Below are 25,676 nucleotides of genomic sequence, written 5' to 3'. Positions count from 1 at the left end.
AAGGCTTCAAAATACATCAAATTAATTTTTTTACAGTACATCTATTGACAAAGACAGTTTAATAAGATATATTTAATGAGTTAAAAGTCTTTCTTGATCCTTACAGGTCATGGCAACTTGAAACATCTAAACCATTCTAGATGCATATATATTAGAGACACTAGATACAAAGAATTCCTATTATATATTAAAATAAGATATTGTTGAGAAAAATTCGGACCAAGATGTCAAGTTTGTAAGAACAAACTTTTATAAAACCCCATACAAATGTTTCCATAATGTTAAAAGAAATTCCAAAAGAAAAAGGTATTTGCTTTTAAATGTATGTCTCCCTTCTGCAGCGTTTGCAAATGAGACACTGCAGCACTGTGGTGTGCTATTATACAAGAACCATAAAAACAAACAAAAAGAACCTTTGACTAAAAACAAACGACTGAGAATAGGATTATTTTCACTGTGCAAACACAGAAATGTTAGAAGCAAAATGTGGTAAGTAAATTTAAGATTTCAGTTTTAATGATTTAACTATTGCAAACACGGACAAGGAAATTTTCTTTTTAACTTAGTATCTATTTAAAGCTACAAAATGAGAGTTATTAGTATGAATAGGAAGTATTCTAGCAATAAGGATTGCGTTAAATGATGCTAAGTAAGTAGGAGAAAGAAGGAAGGTCAATGACACTAATTTCAAACATTACAATAGATCATTAAAATATAGTAGTGAAATATTTTGTTTTCTTTTATTATTTTATATAGATAAATAAATACTGTAAAAATAATTGTGCATCTTTGGTGGATGTGAAAAACGATTCAGGGATGACTAGGGAAGGATACGATCAGTGCCTTGGAATATCACACAACCTTTCACCAATTCTCCCATGATGCACCCAACTGACCAGATATCAACTGAAAGTAAAAATGAAATGATCAAATTATGAAGTGTCATGAATAAAAGTGGGAAAAAAATGTGAAAACCCTATTGTTTACAATAAAAACACAAGGTGGCAGAAAAACAAACTGCTAACACACGAGTTTCTCAACAGTACAGAACAGACACTTTTTAATGTTTTATACTTATAATAATTAAATTTGTGTGATGTAGGCCTCAAATTTTTGGATTTTCTTTAACTCTATAAAATGCTTTTCTGATCAGTTCTTAAATCTTCAATTACTTTTATTTATAATCCCTGAAACCACTGTTTAGAAGGATACAATCTCTTCCTGGGAACAGGACCTTATGGAGGACCATTTCTGCCATTATGCACCCAACAGACCAGATATCCACTATCATATGTTAGGCGCAACAAGGATAAAAGATTAAAGAATGTTTTTAAATTACCACACAGTTTTTTTAATTTTTAAAATGTAAACTGCATATTTACAGTTTTATAGATTAGTTTATTATTCTAAATGTTATGTTGAACGTTCTTGTCCAATTCAGGATTCTACCATACACTTATTAAATAAACATTTCTGATCCACACCAAGTACTCTTTATTTTTATATGTTTAAATTACTGTGCTGTCAACAGCCCTTCATATCAGATAGACCATCATGACATCTCACTTGGGAAAATTCTGTCATCCAAGTTAGAAATCACAACAAAGCTTTACAACTCAGAAAAGGTATGCTCCCATGCCATATATGCTAATCCAGGCTAAGGAAGATGAAGAAAAGGGATGCATTGGGCTGAAGGTCTAGCTTAGAATACAGGATATCATCTGCCTAATAATCAGCTGAAAACTTTTTTTGATGTGGGAATGAAGTTCAAGAACATTGCCTTCCTGAAAGCTTTAAGATGCTTAAAATGTATTAATAATACAGTATTCCAAGAGTCGTAGGTGCTACACAGACCTAGGATTATATAAATTAAACTCTCTGCCCCAGAGAGTTTAAATAGAAGACAAGACAGAAATGAAGCAACAAATGTTTAGGTGGTAAAAAGGGGAAAGAAGAGATCTTACAACAAGTTAATTATTAACCTATGATGGTTTTGCTAGATTTTTAAAAACTATATGTATTCTTTTTCGAGGACAAAATAGTGGTAATAGGAATGAAGAAGAAGCGGAGTGAAGAAAGTGAGAATGGAAGGGTAGGATAAAGAGAGAAGAAGTGACAGAGAAAAAGACACAAAGTATAGACAAAAGCTTTTCCACAATGGCTACGTCTAGACTACATCCTTTTTTTGTAAAAGGGATGTAAATTAGACATATTGCAATTGCTAATGAAGCGGGGATTTAAATCTCCCCCGCTTCATTAGCATAAAAATCGCTGCTGCTTTTTTTCGGCACGGAGCTTTGACGGAAAAAAGTGCCAGTCTAGATGCTGATCTTGCGGAAAATAAAGCCTTTTCCGAAAGATCCCTTATCCCTTTAAATCCCCGCTTCATTAGCAATTGCGATATGTCTAATTTACATCCCTTTTACGAAAAAGGGATGTAGTCTTGACGTAGCCATCGTGGAAAAGCTTAGGATAAGGGATCTTTCGGAAAAGGCTTTATTTTCTGCAAGATCAGCATCTAGACTGGCGCTTTTTTCCGGCAAAGCTCCGTGCCGAAAAAAAGCAGCAGCCATTTTTATGCTAATGAAGCGGGGGAGATTTAAATCCCCGCTTCATTAGCAATTCCAATACATCTAATTTACATCCCTTTTACGAAAAAAATTAGATGTAGTCTAGACGTAGCCTAAATGTTTTACTCTGCAAATCTCAGTATACCCAACATCTTGTTACAAATTAAGATGACTTAAGTGTCTTGCCAGAGATTCTTCTGAGAATGCACCTTAGATAAAAGGTTTACTTCTTCATTACTGCAACTTACCATTCTCTTTGTATCCCATGCCTAAGATAACCTCTGGTGCTCTGTAATACCGTGTTACTACATATGGCGTCATCATAAAATTAGTACATGCTGTTCTTGCCAGTCCAAAATCAAGGATTTTGAGCGTACAATCTGATTTTACTACTATATTGCTGGGTTTCAAATCCTAGAGAAAAATTATTTCAGTTAGGCTCAAAATATTGAGAGACAACATACAACCTTCCATACAAATCATTATAAGCTACGACACAGTACTGAGCATAAGCAGCTAAATATACATTCATTGCATGCATTCTTTCAGTTACTTTATGTACAAGTTACATGCGCATAAAAATACTCTGAAAGAGCATTGCAGGTTGAACTTCTCTAGTCTAGCATCTTCAGGACCTAATTGGTGCTGAACCAGAAAATTTGCCTAACCCCAAGAGTTCAATATGGTCTAGTGGCATTACCAACACTTCCAACTGCTTACTGAACTCTTAGAAGACATTTAGGACAAGGAGCAATGGGCTTAAATTGCAGCAAAGGAGATTTAGGATGGACATTAGGAAAAACTTCCTAACTGCGAGGGTGGTTAAACACTAGAATAAGTTGCCTAGGGAGGTTGTGGAATCTCCATCGATGGAGATATTTAAGAGCAGGTTAGATAGACATATATCAGGGATGGCATAGACAGTACTGGGTCCTGCCATGAGAGCAGGGGACTGGACTTGATGACCTCTCGAGGTCCCTTCCAGTTCCAGTGTTCTAGGAGTAAAATCAGAGCTAAATAACAGCACAGAACACTGAGAGCCATGACTGGTGGCTGTAAACAAACTTTACGGGATCACAGTAAACTTGGACACACTCATGATTAGTGCATATCCAGCTAATTAAAATCATGCCAGACCATGGACACTGCTGGACCAGAAAGTGCCAGACTAGAGAGGTTCAACCTATATTAAGATTACTAAATCAAGCACTCAAAAGTCAGGAAATGACAGAATTAAGATTATCCAAACAATTTTAATTAGGGTCTCTTGTATATATGCACTACAAATCACTCTTCAATTACATGATCACATACTATATTTAGTATACAATACTTAGTATGCCATATTTAGTTTTTATGTAGGAACTGCCTCATTCAGAGCACAGAATGGACATGCTCTAAGAATCAAATCAGGGTTGTGGAGACTAGTTAAGGTTGTGTCTCCAACAGTTAAATGCTTGACTTTGCCAACAAACTATGCTAAAAATATTTTAGTGTGTATATAATTTCTTAGGTTGAGAAGTCAAACTGAAAAGATAAAAATTCCAGTATGTGACATCATACCATCACCTACATGGGTCATCAGCAGGGTAGGAGCCTTCAGATCGCTACTGCTGAGACCTTTACCACTGGGTGTGATGGAGTTACCAATGCTACCAGTAAGTGGTCATCCTCTATGTGCACCAGCACAAGAGAGGGATAGGAGATTTTGCCAATGGGTTTCACAGATATCTGTTGACAGCAGAGGAACAGTGAGATGAGGGAATTTTGTGTCCATTCCAGAATTTATAAACTCTCTTGATTGTGTTTTAACAAGGACCCCAAGAAGGAGAGGGTGAATGCAAGAAGTTCCAGGATTATATGGAAGAAATTAAAATGCAAGAATGCAGGGAACTTGAATCCATAAAGGAGCAGGATTAGTCATGCAGACTGGGACAGAAAATAGGCCTAACAGGGCTACAGAAAGGCAGGATGTTGGCTGTGCAGGGCAGTGAAATCTTGAGCATCCATTTACTGATTTTATTATTATTAACAGGGCTCAACAAACTGTGGCAAGAGCTACTCGTCAGCCCCGCAATGCGCATGCGCGCAGCGCCGGTGAATGGCGCACACGGAGCAACCGGCTGAAATCTACTCACCACGGGCGAGTAGAAACAGCGGTTTGTCGAGCCCTGATTATTCATATTATTGTTGTACATAATTTTTAAGAGACTTCATTTTTAATATAAATTATTCTCTTGTTTTAGTCATAAGGTTCTTGGAGCATCCTTACTCTTCTTCCTTCACCTATCAATATGAATATTTTACATTTTCCCCTAATCAGCATTAAAATTTAGTCTCACTTAATAAAAAGAATTGCAGAAAATGCTGTGTCAGGACCCGTAGAACTAGTATGGTTTTTGGAGTTTATCACATCTGGTCTGTCCTTGAAACTAGATATAGTTTTTACTTTACTGTTAATAAAATTAATAAAAAATGAAATACTGATTTACAAGATAACCAGAAAAAAAACAAATTTCATATAAATGCCACCTTTAAAGATGCAAGTTGTCAATGTCACTGTCAAAACACTACCTACTCTGTGGATAATACCAGCTGAATGGAGATGTTTGATACCACACAACATCTGGTAGAGAAGGTAGGACATTCTTTCATGATCCAACTCCATATGAATAACCTGGCACAAGTTAGCATCCATCAGTTCCATAACCAAATACCTACAGCATAAAGAAATTTAAGATTAAAAAAGTTCATCTCAGGTATTTTATAACTAACATTGAAACATATTTTGGAGTAGGACCACAAAAAAGTAACTGAAAAATTAGTGTTGGAATGCTGAATGTCACCATTCAACTTGTTTAAAACAATGATCTAAAAACAGCAACAACGAAAAAAACAGAAATAAACATACTTTTTAAAATAGATGTATACATTAAAAAGGAGTAGAAGAGCACATGAAAACCTTCAATTCTATCAAACACACTTTAAGAGCAGGACTGGTAGTTGATACTGTGTCCCTTAATGTAACAAAAGTTACAGACAGAAGAGAAGATTACTCACCCTCTGCAGTAGCTGATGTTCTTCCAGATGGGTATCCCTGTGGGTGCTCCATCTTAGGTGTTTTGGTGCTGCAGCACGCCTGGCCGGAAGATTTTACCAGCAGTGGCTTTGACAGCTAGCTCGCACATGTCCAGAAGCGCTACACGTGCTAGGAGGCTAATGCGCATGCATGAGATACGGTCACCTCAGTTCCTTTTCTGCCCCGGAAAAGTATGGAAATAATACCGAAGCAGAGGGGAGAAAGGGTGGATGGTGGAGCACCCACAGGGATACCCACCTTCAATGTCAGTTCAAGGGTGAATAGCCCTCTCCTCTTCTTCGAGGAGTGTTCCTGTGGGTGCTCCTCTTTAGGTGACTACAAGCAGTTTATCCACTGGAGGTGGGAGCTTCGGACGGTGTAGTGTCTTTTTGGACTGTGGTAAGGATTGTATGTCAAAACGCAGTTTCTCTGGACAGGTAGGAGGTCATAGCATAGTGAGCAGCAAATGTATTAGTAGAGGACCAGGTGGCCGATTTGCATATATTGGACAGGGAGATGCCCTGTACACAGGCTGTTGAAGCTGCAAGTTGGGCAGGTGGTTCTTTACCGAAGACTGAATATATTATTTTTTTGCATTCCACTATCCATTTTGAGATCCTCTGGGAGGAGATGGGGAGTCCCTGGGTTCGTTCGGTGTTTGATATAAATAACCTTTTGGTTTTCCAAATTTGCTTGGTTCTTTCCTGGTACAACGCAATGGCCCTCCATAAATCAAGTGTGTGGAGTATGGCCTCTGTCTGGTTGGTGTGGGGTTTGGGAAAAAAGACTGGTAAGTTAATAGGTTCATTAAAGTGGAAAGAGGAGGGCAGCTTCGGCAGGATCTTAGGGTGAGGCCAGAGTACTACCTTGTCCTTATGGAATCTGGTGAAAGGAAGGTCTGCCGTGAGAGCCGCAATTTCACTGACTCTCCTGGTGGATTTTATTGCCACTAGTAAGGCCACCTTCATGGAAAGGAGGAGCCTGCAGCAGGTCGCCATAGCTTCAAACGGTTTACGGCCCTCCGAACCAAATTGGGGTCCTAGGCCAGAGCCGGAGGTTTGATTGGTGGATAAGTATTCTGCAATTTTTTGAGGAACTTTTTGGTCGTGGGATGTGTGAATAGCGACTTGCTGTCTATTGGCTGGTGTAAAGTGGTTATGGCAGAAATGTAAACCTTCAGGGAACTGACTGAAACCCCCAAGTTTTTGAGTTTGGTTATGTATTGCAGGACCGTGGGTAATGGAGTGGAAGATGGGTCAAGATTGTGGAGGGGACACCAGGTGGAGAATCAACGCCACTTGTACAGGTAAGTTTTGGGAGTGGATGTTCGCTGACTGCTAAGGCTATGCTGGACTTTGTCTGTACATTCTGCTTCTAGTGAAGTGAGCCATTGAGGAGCCAGGCCTGAAGGTTCAGGGTGTGGAGATGAGGATGCCGAAGGCAACTGCAACATTGGGTGAGGAGATATGAGAGCCGGGGGAGACGCTGAGAGCACTCGGCTGACGTCTGCAGTAGGTATGTATACCATGTTTGTCTTGACCAGTCTGGCGCTATCAGTATGACATTGGCATTGTCTAAGCGTACCTTGGTGAATTCTTGATGGAGAAGCAGTATGGGGGAAAAGCATATAGTAGGGTTGTCCCCCACTGTATCGTGAATGCATCCCCTAGGGATTGTGTTCCAATGCCCACATGCGAACAGTAGCATAGACACTTTTTGTTGACACTGGTAGTAAACAAGTCAATCTGTGGGAAGCCCCACTGCGTAAAGATTTGATGCAGAATGATGGGGTCTAGTTCCCATTTGGGGCTCACAGGAAAGTTCCTGCTGAGGCTGTCTGTGGTTATGTTGTCTTTGCTGGGGAGATGTGAGGCAATTAATGTTATGTTGTGAGCAATGCACCAAGTCCATAATCAAACTGTCTCTCTGCAGAGGGGGTAGGATCTCGCCCCTCCCTGCCTGTTTATGTAGAACATTTCAGTTTGGTTTTCCATAAAGATCTGCACTGTGGAGTTGGAAATACAATTCACAAAATGCTGGCAGATGTAGTATACTGCCTGAAGCTAGCACATTGATGTGCATCGTGGTCTCTGTGTGGGTCCACAGTGCTTGTGTGGTGAGGGTACCCAGGTGAGCTCCCCAGCCCTGTTGTGATGAGTCTGTGGTAATGGTGAATGATGGGGCTTGCCTGTGGAAGGGGACCCCAGCGCACACGTTTTGTGATTCTGACCACCACCGAAAGGAACATTTGACCATGTTTGGAAGTGAGACCAGCTTGTATAGGTTGTTTACCACGGGCTGTATTCTGTGCTCAGCCAGTGTTGTAGAGGCCTCATGCGTAATCTGGTACGCGGGACAACCTAGCAGGAAGTTGTGGAGCTGTGGTATGAAGTTGTACTAGTTGCAGTGTTGCAAGGAACATGTGATGGGGTAAGGATGCAACAGCACGGATGCAATCGAGTTGAGCTCCTATAAACTTTTGTTGGTTGGAGCTGGCATTTGGAGAAGTTGATTTGGAAGGCAAGTGAATGGAACAGAGACATGGTTTTGTGATTAAGTTTCTTGGAACGACTTGCCCCTTATAAGGCAGTCATCGAGATATGGATAAACTGACACTCCCAGTCTTTGTAGGTGGGCCACCTCAACTGCCAAGACCTTGGAAAAGACACTCAGCACTATGGATAGGCCGAAAGGTAGTACTGAATACTGAAAATGTTGTCCCCTTGCTGTGAATCTTAGGTACCTCCTGTGCGCAGGGTATATGGGCACATGGAAGTACTCATCTTGGAGGTTGAAATTCGCTAGTTAGTCGTCTTTGTTGAGGGAGGGTATGATGGTGGAGAGGGTAACCATCTTGAAGTGTTGGTACAGGACGTATCTGTTGAGAGCTATGAGATCAAGAATGGGACTATGGGTCTTCTGCCCCCTGACTTCTCTGTGAAAAAAAATACCAGGAATACAAGCCGGTGTTTTGATACTGTTGTGGAACTCTTTCTACTGCATTGATATGGAGGAAGTGGTTGATCTCTTGACATAGAATAGTCTTGTGAGATGGGTCCCTGAAGAGGGATGGGGGTGGGTGTTTCGGTTTTGGGAGGAGATAGGAAGGGGATGCTGTATCTGAACTTTATCACATCCAGAACTATTTGTAGTTATGGGGCACCAATGATGGTAAAATGGTGCTAATCTGTGGTTGGATAATAGGGTGATAGGAGGCTTGGGTGAGGGAAGATGAATCTGACGGCTCTCGACCAGACCTTCAAAATGTTTGCCTAGAGTTAGAGGACTGAGATGGAGTGGGTTGAGCGGCTGGCTGCTGCCTTCTCCCTTGACGTTGGCGCTTTCTAGGGTTATATTGTCTTTGAGAATGACCAAAGAGGGAAAGTCTGTATCTCTGAACGTAAGGTTTGTTTTGTTTGCATTTTGGTGCAGGAGCCTGGAGCATTTTAAGTGTGGTCCTGGAGTCTTTCAGAGAATGTAAAGAAGCATCTGTGCCATCAGCAAAGAGCTTCAGGCCCTTGAACAGAAGGTCTTTCACCTTCGTCTGGACCTCCTTTGGGAAACCAGAGAGGTGGAGCCAGGAAGCTCTTCTCATCACCACAGAAATGGCAAGGTCATCTGAGTCCAAAGCAGCTTGGAGGGCTATTCTAGCTGTCAGGATACCCTCACTGGTATTAGCTATCATTTGTTCTATTTTTTCCCCTCTGTGAGGAATTGAATAAAATCTGTGATTTGCTCAAATATGTGATGAGTGTATTTTGCCATCACCACGGTGTAATTAGAAATACGTAGCTGTAGGGAGGCAGAGGAGTATGACCGTCTGCCCATTATGTCTAGACGTTTCCACTCCTTATCAGGAGGGGTGGAGTTGGCAATGTTTTGCTTGCTCCTTTGCTTCACTGCCTCAATTACTATGAGTTAGGGGAGGGATGTGAGAATAAACCTCAGCACCCTGAGGAGCCATGTAATATTTCCTATTTGCCTTCTTGTCCACTGGGTGAATTTGCCAAAATTGCTTGGCTAGGTCCATGAGGGTGGGGTCCATGGGGAGAGCGAGCCTCGTGGATGGAGAGGTATGGAGGATGCTCATAAGTTTATGCTGGGTCTCTCGCCATTGTGGTTAATGAGACTTCGAGGACCTCAGCTACCCTCTTGAAAAGGTCTTGGAAAGCCTTGAAATCGTCCCCAGATAGGGCTTGTGGAGGCATGAGTGTGTCCCCTGGGGATGGAGGAGATATCTGTGTAAGTGGGTGACAGGAAGTAGTGGATTCTTCGTCACTTAGTGGTTGATTGAAGTCTGTCTGGTCCCTTGAAGCTTCAAGAGACACAGTGAATGTAGGCCTGGAGCGGTAGGGCCATGTGGGGAGCACTGGCATAGGTGGTGGTAGCCAATGCACAGGTTGCCATTGTGGTAAGGCTGGCTGTGAGCGAAGGAATTTGCGCCTCAGCATAGAGTGTCTGGGAAGAGTTCATGACAAGGTCATGATAGGAGCCTGATCCTCCTCACCAGATAAGCGCTTGTCCGGAGCCCCAGCAGGGGACAGAGCTGCAAAAAAGATTAAGAATTTTTTTTTAAAATCTGTGGAAAAAAAATCGCTCTCAGCCTTATGTGAAGAGGCTGGATCTGAAGCTGAGGGAAAAGAAACTCCTCAGCGCAGGAGAGAGGAGTCCCCCTGAGGGGAAGCGCGGGGCACAGACTCCGCACCTGTCTCCATGTCTGAGGGAGACACTTGGTCTTTTTGGTTTTTTTGAAGGATAGTAAAAATATCATAAAAATATTATGAAAAGGCTAAGTAAAGGAAACGACTAGCTGTCTCTGAGAAGAAAACTGCAGAGTGCACTGTGGGTTCTGACTGATGCCACCAGTGGCAGAGAAGAAACTGAGGTGACAGTATCTCGCACATGCGCATTAGCTGCCTAGCACGTGTAGCACTTCTGCGAGTTAGCTGCCAAAGCCACTGTTAGTAAAATCTTCCAGCCAGGCGTGCTGCGACGCCAAAACATCTCAGGTGGAGCATCCACAGGAACACTCCTTGAAGAAGAATGAAAAAATAAACATGTCACATTGAGATTTTTTTCCATTATGTCCTGACTTAACCTCAACAAAATTAGGGAAAGCATTTTTTAAAATAAAGAACAATTATTAATTTCCAAGTTTATGTACTTTCCTTTTTTTAATCCCATCATCAAATAAATCCATTCTAAAGCTGCTTCTACACAAACATTAACATAACAGTGATTGGAGCCTTGAATACTTTGATGAATATCTTACTGCCATGTACAAGAAATATAGTCAGCTTTAATTGAAGCTGAAAGTATTGGGGTTCTGGGTGCTTGAGTTCAGAAGACCATGTCAGGTATCTACATTAAGTTACTGGCTTGACGTGATTTATTTGACTGTCCTATCTAAAGGAAAACAACTGTGATAATTACAGATCCATATGCAGTCAGTAAAGGTGGTTGATGAAAAGAGGAACATTCTTTTTACTTTTCCCATTATTTTCTATTACTACACACATATCACAACAATTATAGCTACATATTTTCTCAAGGAGCTCATTGTAACATGTAAATATTAATTACCAGCCAGGATTCTATCCTATGTACCATATTTCTTCACAGATAGAAAAGTTGTAGCATAGAATATTTCTCTAAATTCAAGACAACATCAATCAAGAAAAGCCTAAGAAGTACTTACACATCTTGAAATTCTTCAAGTGATTTCTGTGGTGTAAATACATTTAACAAATTAATTATCTATAAAGAAAAATAAAACAAAGACATCTTAAATTTATGAATTTTTATACACTAAACATGGAACAAGACAATAAGGTTATTGAAACCATTTCAAAAATTCAGTTTCTCTTTTTACACTTCTTATTTACCTTATCGCTCAACTTTGACAGTCACACTAGACTGGTCTATTAGTAACATATCTTATTTCTTATTTCACTGGTTTTATTTCACACATACAATCACAATACTGCAGCATCTAATGGGAGCACTATTTGAAAATAAATTAAATTCTTACGAAACTAACTTACGTTTTTGTGATTGACACATTTTAAAAGAACAAGCTCCCTATACGCTCTTTTTGCATGTGTTTGGTTCTGAAACGGACGACTCAGCTTCTTTACTGCAACATTTATCCCAAGGACTGTATCAAATGCAGCACTGAAAGTTTTGAAAGAAACATTGTAAGTACAAATATTTTGAAGAAACAAGAAATAATTGAGGCTTGAAATCATGCATATCCACAAACCTGCTCATATTCATTTCTTCTCATCTCTGTTCATACACCAACAAAATGGAACCAGCATATCCTTTTGCAACAACAAATGAAGTATAAAACAGAAAACCTTCTGAAATTTCCATTGAAAGTTTCAAGATGGGGGTGCTAATACCAGATATTTGATCAACATTCAAAATTAACCTTACTTGAAATAAATTTATTTAATCACGAGAAACTTCCCTGCCCACACATACACCACACAGTGCTACTGGCACTACTTTTAGGGTAGATGCATTTCTGTTGTAGACATTAACTATTAGGGATATTAAGAACTGTGTAATTCGTCAATCGTGTAGTTGACAAAAAATGTTTCTACTGCATGATTAATTGATAAGGGTTAGCGCATTGCAAGCACTCAGTCTTGGCTCGAGCTAGGTCCCAGCAATTATCTCCATTATTGACACTGAGAACCTTAAAAATATGCAGTAAAAAGACATTTTTGAATTTTGCAAAAATATGACAAATAAGATAATTAATTTTCATTAATTGAGTCCTTCAGAATTCTTTTAATTTATGGTTCTTTGAGAGAAGGAACTCCACCCACAGACTGAATAAGAGGATTACAGGAAGGAATAAAGGTTTCCACTTAAGACAGGCAACTAGATTTGCTTTTATCTCAAGAGCTTTACTTTTTCTTAATGACCCTTCTGCTTCCATTTACATGAGAAAGTTTTGCAGAGGAGTTTCACGTTTGTCTTCAATAGTCACAATTATCTAAATCTGAGCCTATATATTTCAAGCTCAATTTTGGATTCTCAGTTAGTGCCAACAGATGTAGTAGAAAAGAATATCCATTTTTAATACTTTTAAACAATTTGTAAGCAGCTCTCTTTACTTCTCCCTCCTTAGGACACACTTAGTAGTAGACTTAAGAGCACCTTAATGTCACTGTACTGCACAATAGTTTTCCTTTAGGTAGCTTCAACATCCAAATAAAACAGCACATACTCTGTCAACATTAAATCACTGCTTCTTCTATAGCAGTAGTTCTCAAACTTTTTGACGTGTGGACCTTCCCGCTCAATGCAAACCTTTCTGTGGATCACCAGCCAACCACCCATGATGATAAAGTGGGTACAGGGTGGGGGAGGGTGAAAGAGGAGCAGGATTTGACCAGGAGGTAGGTGCAGAAGTGGAGTAGAGGGGGATCTGGGTAGGAGGGAGAGTGAAGAAATGGGATGGGAATACGGGATCTGGGCATGAGAGGGATGGGGGCACTTCCCTGGCTCCGTGCCTCCTGCCACTCCCAGGCACAGCTCTCACTGGCTGAGATTCTGGCCAATGGGAGCAGTAGGGAAGTAGGGTGAGTGGTTTCCTGCACTGCCGTCCCCCCAGCTAGGGGGAGGGGTAGCGGTAGCACACAGAGCTGCTTCCTCCCCCTGCAAGCTGGATCTGGCCTGCAAGGCTCGCCCCTGCACTCAGCAAGAAGCCAGCACTGGTGCTCCAGCCTGCCAGGGGGTGAAGGAGGGAGAGTGTGCTGCTAGAGCACCAGTGCAGGTTCCTCGCTGCATACAAGGGCGAGCCCTGAGCCTGCGGTCCACCTGCAAGATAGTCATGGACCACTAATGATCCGTGGACCACACTTTGAGAACCACTGTCCTATAGGGAAAGCAGTACTTAAGAGTAGATGTGACATTACCAGCAGTCTCCTGCAAGAGGCAGTAAAAAAAAAAAAAAAAGAGCACAAATGCTATGATTATGTGATCAAACCCTAATTAACACACATTTCTAATCTAAAATTAGAGTCTACTATTAGTTAACTATTTTACATATCTGCTTTCTTTAAAGAAGTCACCATTAGCAGGTAATTTTTAATTGTTAACAGAGCCAAAGCTTGAATATGTAAAATAGAATACATAAGAGGAGGAAGACAACTAGACATTTTTAAAATAGTATTTTTCACCCAGTCAGTATGAAAATAAGCTGATATTTTTCAATATTTACCCAATCAAGATAATAATATATTACTATATATGAAGTGTTCTATGTATTAACTCTATTAATCAGTACAAAATACCAAATTCTCTTGGTAAACAAGTGTGTTTGGATGAAGCAGTGGGTGATAATTCTCAAGATACTCTTGGAGAAATTTTGCACCACTGTCCAAAGCAGAATTAATGATCTGTGCAGAATTTCTTTGTTCCTTCCAGAATTGGTGCTTCTGAACTGCTGGCCACTGGACCCAGCAAAACAAAGCTCTATTTTAAAATAGTGTGCACTGATTTATTTTTTTTAAATAAAACTGCCCTGCATTATCAAGTTCAGTCATAAGTAGACAGACAACCCCCCAATAGCTATGCATACATGTTTGATTTTAAAGAGAATAAAGTCCCTCATTTTATTTAGGAACTCAGAGATCAGGTGACAAATCTGACAAACTCTCTCCAGAAGGATAAAAGCAAGTGAGTGAAGGATACAAACTTTCACCCATTCCATGTTCACTGATCTATAGGAGGGATCTGAACAATATACATAAGACTGGCCATACTGGTTCAGACTAAAGGTCCATCAAGCCCAGTATCCTGTCTTCTGCCAATGCTAGGTGCCATAGAAGGTTTATTATTTCAAAAAAAGTTGAGTATGCTGTGCATACAGACATTAAAAAAAAATTCTATATGCTGCTAGAAACAGACAGAAATTATTCAAAGATTTCATGATTGTTTAATCCATATGAAAGTAAGTTTGAAACTGCAAAATGGCATAGAGAACCAAGAACTCTAATACATGGAAGTATTACAGACTGACACACATACACAAGAGCTAAAATGCCTACACTGTAATCAAGTACTCATTTTCAAATGCTCTATAATTCATTATTTGTTTACAGTGAGAAACATATAACCTTTCAGATCACTGAGCAAGAAGAATTTTTTCTTCCCTATCATTCTAAATTCAAGCACCTAATTTTAAGGAAAAAAAACACATCTAGATGATAACTATTACAGGTACAAAATTTTAAGGAAGTTGGTTCATTTTGCCAAAATCTGCTAACTGTTCTTATCACCTGGGAAATCTATTAAATAATTTTCCTTCTACATGAACCGGATACTCTTCCGGCATCCTATGTCACACAGTGATTTTCTTAGAGATGTTTGAAATTAAAAATATCCACCTGTGTGAGTTCTTCACAATTCTAATTAAGATGAAAGACTGCTTAGGGCATTTACCGCTGCTATACAATACAACTATAACCATTCTGCTTGAACAGAAAACCATAGTGCAGACTACCAATGTGCGTATAGCTCCAGGTGAAAGATAAATGTATCAATAATAATGTTATGATCAGAGCTGTATCAGGAAATACAATAAATTAAAGGAGTGACATTTGGCAGATTAATAAAAGGGTAAATTTTGCTCAACTTACATTCCTTAACACAAGAAATTCAAAATACCAGTTTCTGCTTTTATGTAAAATGCATCCACATCCAAACAAATCTAAAGATTTAAATTCTTCCCTGCCCCTACTTCTACCTTTCTCTCTGCCTAGACATTTATGCAATGCTCATTGCTTTGGTAACCATGTTATTTCTTTAGTACGTCTAAACTACATGGCTCCATCGACGGAGCCATGTAGATTTGTTTTTTTGGCAAAGGCAAATGAAGCCGCAATTTAAATGATCGCGGCTTCATTTAAATTTACATGGCTGCCGCACTGAGCCGACAAACAGCTGATCAGCTGTTTGTCGGCTCAGCACGCTAGTGTGGACGCTCCCCTGCCGACATCAAAGCCCTTTGTCGGCAGCCCCGTTATTCCTCGTGGGATGAGGTTTACCGGGGCTGCCGACAAAGGGCTTTGATGTCGGCAGGGGAGCGTCCAGACTAGCGCGCTGAGCCGACAAACAGCTGATCAGCTGTTTGTCGGCTCAGCGCAGCAGCCATGTAAATTTAAATGAAGCCACGATCATTTAAATTGCGGCTTCATTTGCCTTTGCCTATCTGTCTAATCTACATGGCTCCATCGACGGAGCCATGTAGTTTAGACACACCCTTAGAGTATATCTATTTGAACTAAAGTAAGCTATAATTAATGTCTATGCTGCCAATTTCTCCACTTTGACTATTCCCTCTCCTTTCTAAAAAAAGCTTACTAGCAGCAGCACAAACCCTAAGGTCAAGTACAATGTCAACAATACTGTAATTTGCTATTGTGTTGCTCTGAATAGTTCTTGTCAATTACATGTCTTTTACAAATACAAGCTTTTCATCTGCACCATTAATTAAGTACCATGCATTTACTCTCAACTAGTCGGTGAAGGGTACTGGAATAAAAAATTATATACAGTAAGATATTGTGTTACATATCTTGTGATCATTCTCAGTAAAGCAACTTTTCGAGAATAAATTACTTGGCTCCTACACTGAGTTTAATCTTAGGAACCTCTATGTTTAAATCTTACGCTATCTATGCCATCTCTTTTTGTAATACTGTTTATAAACATTCAGTATGTCATTTTGAAATGTTTCCTCTAAAACAGACATTGGTATAGCCTACATATCAGAAATGAAAAAAAGCAGGAACCCTAAGATCATGGACTGGCTACCTGAAAGAGCCCGATGTAAGGATATTTTTGAAATAGGGAAGAAACTGAGAAAGGAAAAAACAAACAAAAAAAAAAACAGGGAGCCCACAGGAGACAGGGAAACTTGAAGAATAGAGAAGAGTGCCAAGAAATCAGTCTATAGCGCCATTTGGAGAAGAAAAGGAAGAATTTGTGTGTGTGTGTGGGGGGGGGGAGGAAGCGTTCAAAGAGGTATGTAAAACTTTGGTAGATGTAGTCTTTCCATAAAAGCTCACATTCAGTAATAGTTACAAGCTATTTAAAAAAAAAAACTGGTGGGAACACCTCCTAAAAAGGTAGGGAGCAAAGTTAAAACATTCGCTGAGGGGGCCTGACATAGGGATGTTTTCAAATAGGGAAAAAGCTGAGCAGGGAAAAATTTTTTAGAAAGTTTACAAGCAGCAGCACAAACCCTAAGGTCAAGTACAGGCCAAGTTCTTTGAACTCCATCCAAATTTTTTTTTATTTTGTATTTGAGGTATATATGTTTTTTTAAAAAAGACTCTTTCTACCAGATAATGCCAACAATACTGTATGTATTAAAACGTATTTGTTACTTCTGCGCACACATTAATAGATGAACCAAAAGAAAAAAAGTATCACATTGCTCCCATTCACATATTGCTAAGGAAATAACTAACTTCAAATCTCCTTTAGTTAAAATAATGGACTAATGGACTAAGTAGTGGGGATCCTCCACCAACAATTCAGACAGAACTCAGATGGATTCTGACAGACTTAAAAAAAAATCCCAACGTATTTGATTAACCCTGAAATTAATTTTAAAAAGTCTTTTATTAAAGCCCCAAACCCTTAATTTCTAAAATCTACTATTTTACAGCTAGTGAATAGGAGGTACAACAGTTAGCAACAGATAATTCTTCTGTACTGAAAGCACTGTATTATGAATGCTGATTTTGGGCAAGTTTCCATGCATCTCTCTATATATATTTTAGAGATTTGTGGGTCTGTCTGCAAGTGCACTTGTTCAAAAACTCCTCCTAAATGGTAAGAGCTAGGACCACCAAATTTTGCATGCATCTTCCTCTTCTCCTAACTGAAAGCAAGGTGAGCTTTTGGCTGTGCCAAGACAATTGGAAGCACTGGCAAAGGGACTGTTTTCTATAACATGGAAACAGAGGGGCTGTTCAGAGGGTCATTATACTAAGAGTGGCCACTGGGGGCAGCAAGCCTGCAGAGAAGAGCTATCCTGCAGAGTGTCCACTAGGGGCAGTTTCATCACTAAGGGAGTGGACAGAAGGACTGGGGCTCTCGTCTTGCCTGCCCTCACTCTAGATAAGTAGTCCCCCCCTGCCCTAAACCCTTCCCTCTCTTCCCCCCCCCAGCCGTTGGCCACAGCACCGGAGGACAGGGGAGGGGGATACTGTGGGGGAAAGAAAGGGCCCTGGGGACAGGAGGAGAGGCAAAGGGGAAAAGAAAAAAAAAAAAAAAAAAAAGGCTGTGCCTGATGAGACACCTCCTCCCCCAACCTGAGCCCAACTCCAACCCTCATTCTCCCACACTCCCTGCCCCCAGCCTCCTGCACTGCACTCCGTCCCCACCCCCCCATCCTCAAGGCCCTGCCCTGAAGGAACAGGGCAACACTAGTAAGCCTTTTAGGTTTAAATATTTTACAAGATGTAGTTTTAACTGCTTAATTTGCAGACAATGTTCAGACGATGAGAACTGGCATACCTCTGATTTTTATTCCTTCCCTGCCTCTTAAATCTAGAATTCTCCCTTCTTCCACCCTACACCCTGACCTCTGCACTGGACTTCACTTTGAGGGAACAGTCTGGTTTCTAGCAACAGGGAAATTATATAGATCAGAAATGCACCACATCTAGAAAAGAAAATCCCTCGTGCCATCTGGTATTAATATAAAGAAGTGAAAGTTAAAGAGAGACAATATGAAAAAATTAAAATGGCATACTGAAGGTTACCTAATCACTGTTTTAGAGACAGTCCATTAAATCAATGTGGGCAGCAATGGACTATGACACATATTGTTGAGGACTGAAAAATCATTATTTCCTGGAGGTCTTATCTTGAACATCATTGGTGAGAACCCCATGACCTGGCTCAAACAAACAAACCTAATCACTAGTATCTACACATAACTCGCTCAAAACACAGTATTTTCAAAAAAAGAAAGTTTCCATTTTAAAATCTTTTATTTCTTGCTTAGCAGCAAGACAATGGCATTTCAAACATATCCACAATAGTTGAAAATAGGAGAGATTAAATACGTTTGTTTCACATACATATATATGGTAGAAAAATATAAAATGTTACATGTACAATGTCTGCTGTGAAAACATGCCTTCTAAAAGCTCAGTTACAAGAATTCTAAAAACGTGAACAGATGAAGTGCAAGGAAAAAAAAGAAAAAAAAAGTCTTTTCTCCCTATTTAGGGCCCTACCTGCATTCATTACACATCAAGAACTCCACTTGACTTCAATAAAATTTTGGATGCACAAAAAAGCAGGCAGGATTTAAAGCGTAACAGCGCCCATGGGCAATTATTCTAATTTAGTACCAGTTAGTATATCTGCTAGTACCAAATAAGTTTTGCCCAATAAAATATGGGCCTGACAGGTAATCTGGGTAGAGCTGATAGCTGCAGTCTAGAAAACATTTGAAAAGTTTTACCTTTGGGTGGCCCAGTGCTGTGGTGACATACAAGAGACTAAGGTTCAGGCTCAGACTAACGATTCGCACATCCTGGGGCAGTGGAGGCTGGACACATAGTTGAGGTGACACACCAAGGAAGAGACGGCCAGCCCAACCCCTCACACAGCATCCCTTTCTGGTTAATCCATGGAGTGATAATGACATTGATTTGCCTCATCCTGCCAGTTAATGGCAAGGCACTGCATTGATGGCTCCTAGAAATGGATAGGAGTGATTGGGAATAAAAGGGGGGGGAAAAAGGGGGCCATGATGAAGAAACGAGTAAAACCCAGAATCTCTCACCATCTCATTGTCATACCTTACACTGTAATATCATAACTACATGGGGAATGTAAGACTAGAAATAAAAATAAAATGGTTAATGAGAAGGAAATTTGCTACCTATTTTAACAACTTAAGCAGATATCTAAGAATTTAAATTTTGTTTCCTAAAACAAAATCTCAATACTAGAAACTACAGCAAGCAGGTATTGTAGAGCCTGCTTAGTTCATAACCCTGTAGCAAAAGATAAAAATATTAATTGCAATCAGTATTTTATATTCTGACACCTGTATAGTTCACCCTTTTCATTACACCAAGAACATGTTCACATTTTGCTTGGTATTTAAAACTGTTTGTGCTTAAATAAAGTTTGTTCATTACTCACCAAACAATGCCCTGAGCCCCAGATCCTATGGGCTTCAATTGCTGGTAGCGTTTTAGTACAGTGAATGTGGAATCTGCGACTTGAACACTGTAAAACTGACTATCACATTTACTGTCACTCATGTTGCAGTATCATGAAGACTTTTTCCCCCAAGGACCTGGTACAGTTTTCAAGATCTTTAAACACAAAGAGATATTGAACAATTGTTTATTCTAAAAAGGGAAATGCGTTAAAAAAAGTGTCAATATATTTTCTGTATAACAGTTATTCAATACACATGCTATTTATGAAATATTTTCATCAGAAATTGTTACTACTATACCAAGAGGGCCTACATTTTGAAAGATTTATTAGAACATAAGATTCTGCAGTCATAAGTTTACTATGGCCAATGAGCTACTGAAAAGTCACATTATATAGAACTACAAATCCTGGAGTTTCCTTAACAAAAAACAACCTAACTTCTTTACTTCTTTTACCCATCTTTCTATAAAAGAAAAACTATAGGCATGTTCAGTTGAGAATAAAATTTTGAGAAATTCCAAGAGCTAAACTAAAAATAAATCTAACACCACATAAACCAAGGCAAGAAGTCTTCTTACATGTGTAGTACCAATACTAAATTAATCAAGTTACAAGGGAAGACAGCTGAGATATACCGGTTGAAAAATAAAAAGGAGATTTTTTACAAATACATAAGAACTGCTATACTGGGTAAAACCAAAGGTCCATCTAGCTCTGTATCCTGTCTTCTCACAGTGGGCAATGCCAGGTGCTCCCAGAGGGAATGAACCAAACACATAAACATCCCTTCCCTGTCAGCATTCCCAGCCTTAGACAAACAGAAGCTAGGGACACCATTCCTAGCCATCCTGCTAATAAGCACTGATGGACCTATACTCCACAAATTTATCTAGTTCTTTTTTGAAACCTGTTAAAGTCCTAGTTTTCACAACATCATCTGGCAAGGAGTTCCAGAAACAAAAGAAGGAGTTGTCAGAAACAAAAGGAGGACATTAAACGATAACAGTAACCAGAGTACAGGCAGTCCCCGACTTACGCGGATCCGACTTACTTCGGATCCGCACTTACGAACGGAGCTTTCTCGCCCCGGAAGTCGGGGCGAGAAAGCCCCGTTCGTAAGCTTCTCCGGTGCCCCTGGTCTGCTGGAGACCGTCTCCAGCAGACCAGGGGCACCGGGCGGGTTCCCGCGCTTCTGAGGCTTTGCCAGAGCAAAGCCTCAGAAGCGCGGGAACCGCTGCTGCTGCCCCTTGAGACCCGGTGCCTGTGGTCTGCTGGGGACGGTCCCCAGCAGACCACAGGCACCCGGACTGAAGCCGCAGCCGCGGGGGGTCCCGCGCCTCTGAGGCTTTGCCAGAGCAAAGCCTCAGAGGCGCGGGGAACCACCGCTGCTACCGCTCCAGTCTGGGTGCCTGTGGTCTGCTGGGGACGGTCCCCAGCAGACCACAGGCACCCGGACTGGAGCGGCAGCCGCGGGGGGTCCCGCGCCTCTGAGGCTTTGCCAGAGCAAAGCCTCAGAGGCGCGGGGAACCACCGCTGCTACCGCTCCAGTCCGGGTGCCTGTGGTCTGCTGGGGACGGTCCCCAGCAGACCACAGGCACCCGGACTGGAGCGGCAGCCGCGGGGGGGTCCCGCGCCTCTGAGGCTTTGCCAGAGCAAAGCCTCAGAGGCGCGGGGAACCGCCGCTGCTGCCGCTTCAGTCAAAGCGGCAGCAGCGGCGGTTCCCCGCGCCTCTGAGGCTTTGCTCTGGCAAAGCCTCAGAGGCGCGGGACCCCCCCGCGGCTGCCGCTCCAGTCCGGGTGCCTGTGGTCTGCTGGGGACCGTCCCCAGCAGACCACAGGCACCCAGACTGGAGCGGTAGCAGCGGTGGTTCCCCGCGCCTCTGAGGCTTTGCTCTGGCAAAGCCTCAGAGGCGCGGGACCCCCCGCGGCTGCGGCTTCAGTCCGGGTGCCTGTGGTCTGCTGGGGACCGTCCCCAGCAGACCACAGGCACCCAGACTGAAGCCGCAGCCGTGGCGGGGTCCCTCGCCTCTGAGGCTTTGCCAGAGCAAAGCCTCAGAGGCGCGGCACCCCGCTGCCGCTGCGGCTCTGCTCCCAGTGTCCCTGGTCTGCTGGGGGGAGGGGGCGCAGCTAGTGTGCTCCCCCCCCCCAGCAGACCAGGCTTTTGTTTTGGACTCTGGGGCAGAGCAGCTGGGGCGCTGCCGATTGGTCCTGCAGCGCCCGTGGGCACTACTGGACCAACCCGGCAGCACCCCAGCTGCTCTGCCCCAGGTCCTGATTCAGCCGCTGCTGGTCAGTTTCAGCAGCGGCTGAATCAGGACGTCTGGGGCAGAGCAGATGGGGTGCTGCTGGGTTGGTCCTGTAGCACCCCAGCTGCTCTGCCCCAGGCGTCCCCAAGTCAGCTTCTGCTGAAACTGACCAGCGCTGACTACAGGAAGCCCCAGGCAGAGTTGCTCTGCCCCGGGCTTCCTGGAATCAGCTGCTGATCAGTTTCAGCAGCAGCTGACTTGGGGAGCCTGGGGTTCTTAAGTTGATTCTGTATGTAAGTCAGAACTGGCGGTCAGTTTCAGCAGTGTCTGAATCTGGACGCCAGTTCCGACTTACATACAGATTCAACTTAAGAACAAACCTACAGTCCCTATCTTGTACGTAACCCGGGGACTGCCTGTAATAGCATAATAGCGCAAGTTCAGTTATTGTGAGGATGGATTTTAGACATTTTAGACCACATTTGAATTTTGTCATTCACTGGTGCTTCAGAAATTTCCCCTCCCCCCACAAAACAACAGAATTTTGCTGCAACAAGTCAAAGTGTGAATGCAGCTTCGGCAGCAACAGCATGCACCTGCCAACAAAGCAAAACCCTCATCTGGGGTGGAAGTATTTTGTCAACAAATGAGCTGACAAACAGCATTCACACACACTTATTTTTAGCGAAATAAACATATCAACACAACCTTATCACTAAAAGCTGCATAGTGTAGACATGTACTTAATTTTCTTACAGGTAATGATGGGTCAGGGTTGGGCACGGAGATTGCAACAGGACATTATGTGTAAGAAAATTAAGCGTGGGATAGAGTGGGGGGGCTCAGAGCAGAGGGTGTGGGGGGTGCAGGTGTCAGGCAGGAGGTTGGGAGGTTTCCAGGGTAGGCTATTCAGGTGTAGGATAATGAGGGCAGGGTGTAGGGGGTGAAACTCAGGGCTGGGAATGCACCCATCACACTCTGCAGCCACTGGATCTCCAGGGCTGGCCAGTATCACGCTGCCTAACCTCCCAAGCACCAGGGCTGGAGCCTGGGTGTATTGTAATTATGCCACCCAGGGCATCAGAGCCAAAGCCTGAGCCAACCAATCTCTTGCCAGTGTGCTGCACCGGGGTGCACTAGCTTACTTCCACCTTTGGTGAATATATGGATGCATATAGGTGTCAAATTAAGGTTGCACAGGCCACCAGAAATGTGGTATTTTAGCTCTTAGGCTCTACAATTTAAATAGCACATAATTTGCTGAAAGAGACAAATAACTACACTCAAGGAAAAATTCTGTGTTTTTTTTCCAAATACTTAGAGCCACTGGAATAGTTTAAAAAAATTAACATTGCATTTAACGTTTAAAAAAAAGTTAAAATATTTAATTCACTGAGGCTGACAAAATAAATAATGAAGATAATCACTTTCCTCTCGGTTTTAATAGAAAAGAATTCACTTTTAATCATTGCTTTGGAAATGTTTTGTCATGCATTGTAAATGTTTGTGTATATATGTATTTTGGTTTTTACATCCACTGCTTATATTTTCTTTATAAACAAAAAAACCTTTTATACAAACAATAAATGTATATAAAGCCAGAAAAAGTAGAATGCTTTTCTATTTGAAATAATGAAATTTTTTCTCCATCAAAACCTCCATGAAGTAAGCTTAAGCTCAGAGCCATCGATATGGCTATAGAAATGGAATAAACATATTGAAATCAACAGTGTATCATTTTGGTTGGTTTTGAAATATCAGAAAGACCCTATAGTCAATTTGTTGGCATTTATCTATCTGTCTATGGTATCATGACTTTTGAATGAAGCATCTGATCAATTCCATGAGAGGATACACTGAGCTCCTGGCATCTGATTTAGAAGACCAATCAGCTATCATCACTGTCCATGGGTTAAAAACTGGCTGATGACAGCTATAAAAATCTTCCAGCATGATATAATTCATTTTATCTCTGTTCCAATAGATTTTAAAATAATGACCACCTGAATGACTTATCCCGCAGAGAGAAACACTACTGGTGGTGGAAAAGGGGCAAATAGGAGAGTGCACACAACCCCCAATATGGGAGGGGAGAATGAGGGATCCTGGCATGGAGTGGAAAATAGAAATAGGGGGCAAACATGGTGGAGGGAAGATGGGAGACAATGGGCAAGAGGCACAGGGGTCAGCGTCTGGCGGGGGGGTGGGGAGGTTGGGAGAATAAGGAGGCATGCTGAGGTCTTGGCTTGACAGACCCAAGTTTGAAAATAGGAGAAATATGAGGTACATTAGCCCCTGGAATAGGGAGAACACAGAAACCCCCGGAAGTGAGGGAGAGGATAAAAGCAGGGAGCTTCTGAAATGGAGGGAGACAGGATCATGACACACACAGAACTTGTGTAGGGAATAGAGCAATACAAAGAACTCCTGTTATGTCAATGAGCTCAGACCACCAAAGCAACAAACTGCAAGACCCTATAGAAGAGGACTAATTGGATTTAAAGGGCTATTCAAGAGAGTACCTTATTACAGCCAGGTATTGCAAGAATACTATGCTTTATTAAATAAAAGAGGAGAAACAGTCTATGTTTTCAAACAAATTATAAAGAGAGATTCATAATATACCAAAAAGAGTTGCTCATAAATTCAGAATTAAAACAATCCTCTCTCTTCACTCTTTCAAGCATCCAAGTCACTTCAGTGAATTCTTAGAATCTATAAAAATACTGTAAAAATTTGAACTCTGTTTTTAATTTACAGGGCATTAGTTTTATTGGCAAGGATTAAGAAACTCTTCATCGCATTTTCAAATTTTATCTTTGAAAACTCATGAAGATTGGGAGAGATCATGGATGATTGGAAAAAGGCAAATGTAGTGTCCATCTTTAAAAAAGGGAAGAAGGACAATCCAGGGAACTACAGACCAGTCAGCCTTACCTCACTCCCCAGAAAAATCATGGAGGAGAGCCTCAGGGAATCCATTTTGAAGCACTTGGAAGAGGGGAAAGTGATCAGGAACAGTCAACATGGATTCACGAAGGGCAAGTCATGCCTGACCAATCTGATTAGCTTCTACGATGAGATAACTGACTCTGTGGATGTGGGAAAGTCAGTGGATGTGATATACCTTGACTTTAGCAAAGCTTTTGATATGGTCTCCCACAATACTCTTGCCAGCAAGTTAAGGGAGTATGGATTAGATAAATGGACTATAAGATTAATAGAAAGCTGGCTAGACTGTCAGGCCCAACAGATAGTGATCAACAGCTTGATGACAGGTTAGCAGTTGATTTCTAGCTGAGTGCCCCAAGGATCGGTTCTAGGACCAGTTTTGTTCAACATCTTTATTAATGACCTGGATGAGGGGATGGATTTCACTCTCAGCAAGTTTGCAGATGACACAAAGCTAGGGGGAGAGGTAGATACGCTGGAGGGAGAGGACACAAAGCAAGGAGGAAGGGTAAATACAACAGAATGACCTGGATAGATTAGAAGATTGGGCCAAAAGAAATCTGATGAGGTTCAACAAGGATAAGTGTAGAGTCCTGCACTTGGGACGGAAGAA

The 25,676-nt window shown here is 41.6% G+C and overlaps 1 protein-coding gene across 7 annotated transcripts in view; it reads right to left on the bottom strand.

Annotated features, from left to right (window-relative positions):
• The window catches only part of MAPK9 (mitogen-activated protein kinase 9), a 54,920-nt gene that overhangs the window by 20,894 nt on the left and 8,350 nt on the right, over positions 1-25,676 (bottom strand). For 4 of the 7 annotated variants that reach the window (XM_075900493.2, XM_075900491.2, XM_075900494.2 and 1 more), the window contains exons 2-7: positions 19,843-20,018; positions 11,694-11,823; positions 11,348-11,406; positions 5,149-5,287; positions 2,819-2,984; positions 835-906 (exon numbers count right to left, since the gene is read on the bottom strand). In XM_075900493.2, the coding sequence (XP_075756608.1) occupies positions 835-906; positions 2,819-2,984; positions 5,149-5,287; positions 11,348-11,406; positions 11,694-11,823; positions 19,843-19,964 (688 nt within the window). In that variant the 5' untranslated portion in view covers positions 19,965-20,018. Of the gene's footprint in view, positions 1-834; positions 907-2,818; positions 2,985-5,148; positions 5,288-5,630; positions 5,744-11,347; positions 11,407-11,693; positions 11,824-19,153; positions 19,390-19,842; positions 20,019-25,676 lie in introns of those variants that run through there. The other 3 variants (XM_006138201.4, XM_075900496.2, XM_075900497.2) reach the window with 3 other exon arrangements.

The sequence above is a fragment of the Pelodiscus sinensis genome, chromosome 16 (genome assembly GCF_052426305.1).
Source record: "Pelodiscus sinensis isolate ZL-2025 chromosome 16, ASM5242630v1, whole genome shotgun sequence".
NCBI classification, from domain to species: domain Eukaryota; kingdom Metazoa; phylum Chordata; order Testudines; family Trionychidae; genus Pelodiscus; species Pelodiscus sinensis.
The sequence above is the reverse complement of the archived record's forward strand: the minus strand, read 5'-3'. Positions and strand labels throughout refer to the sequence as shown.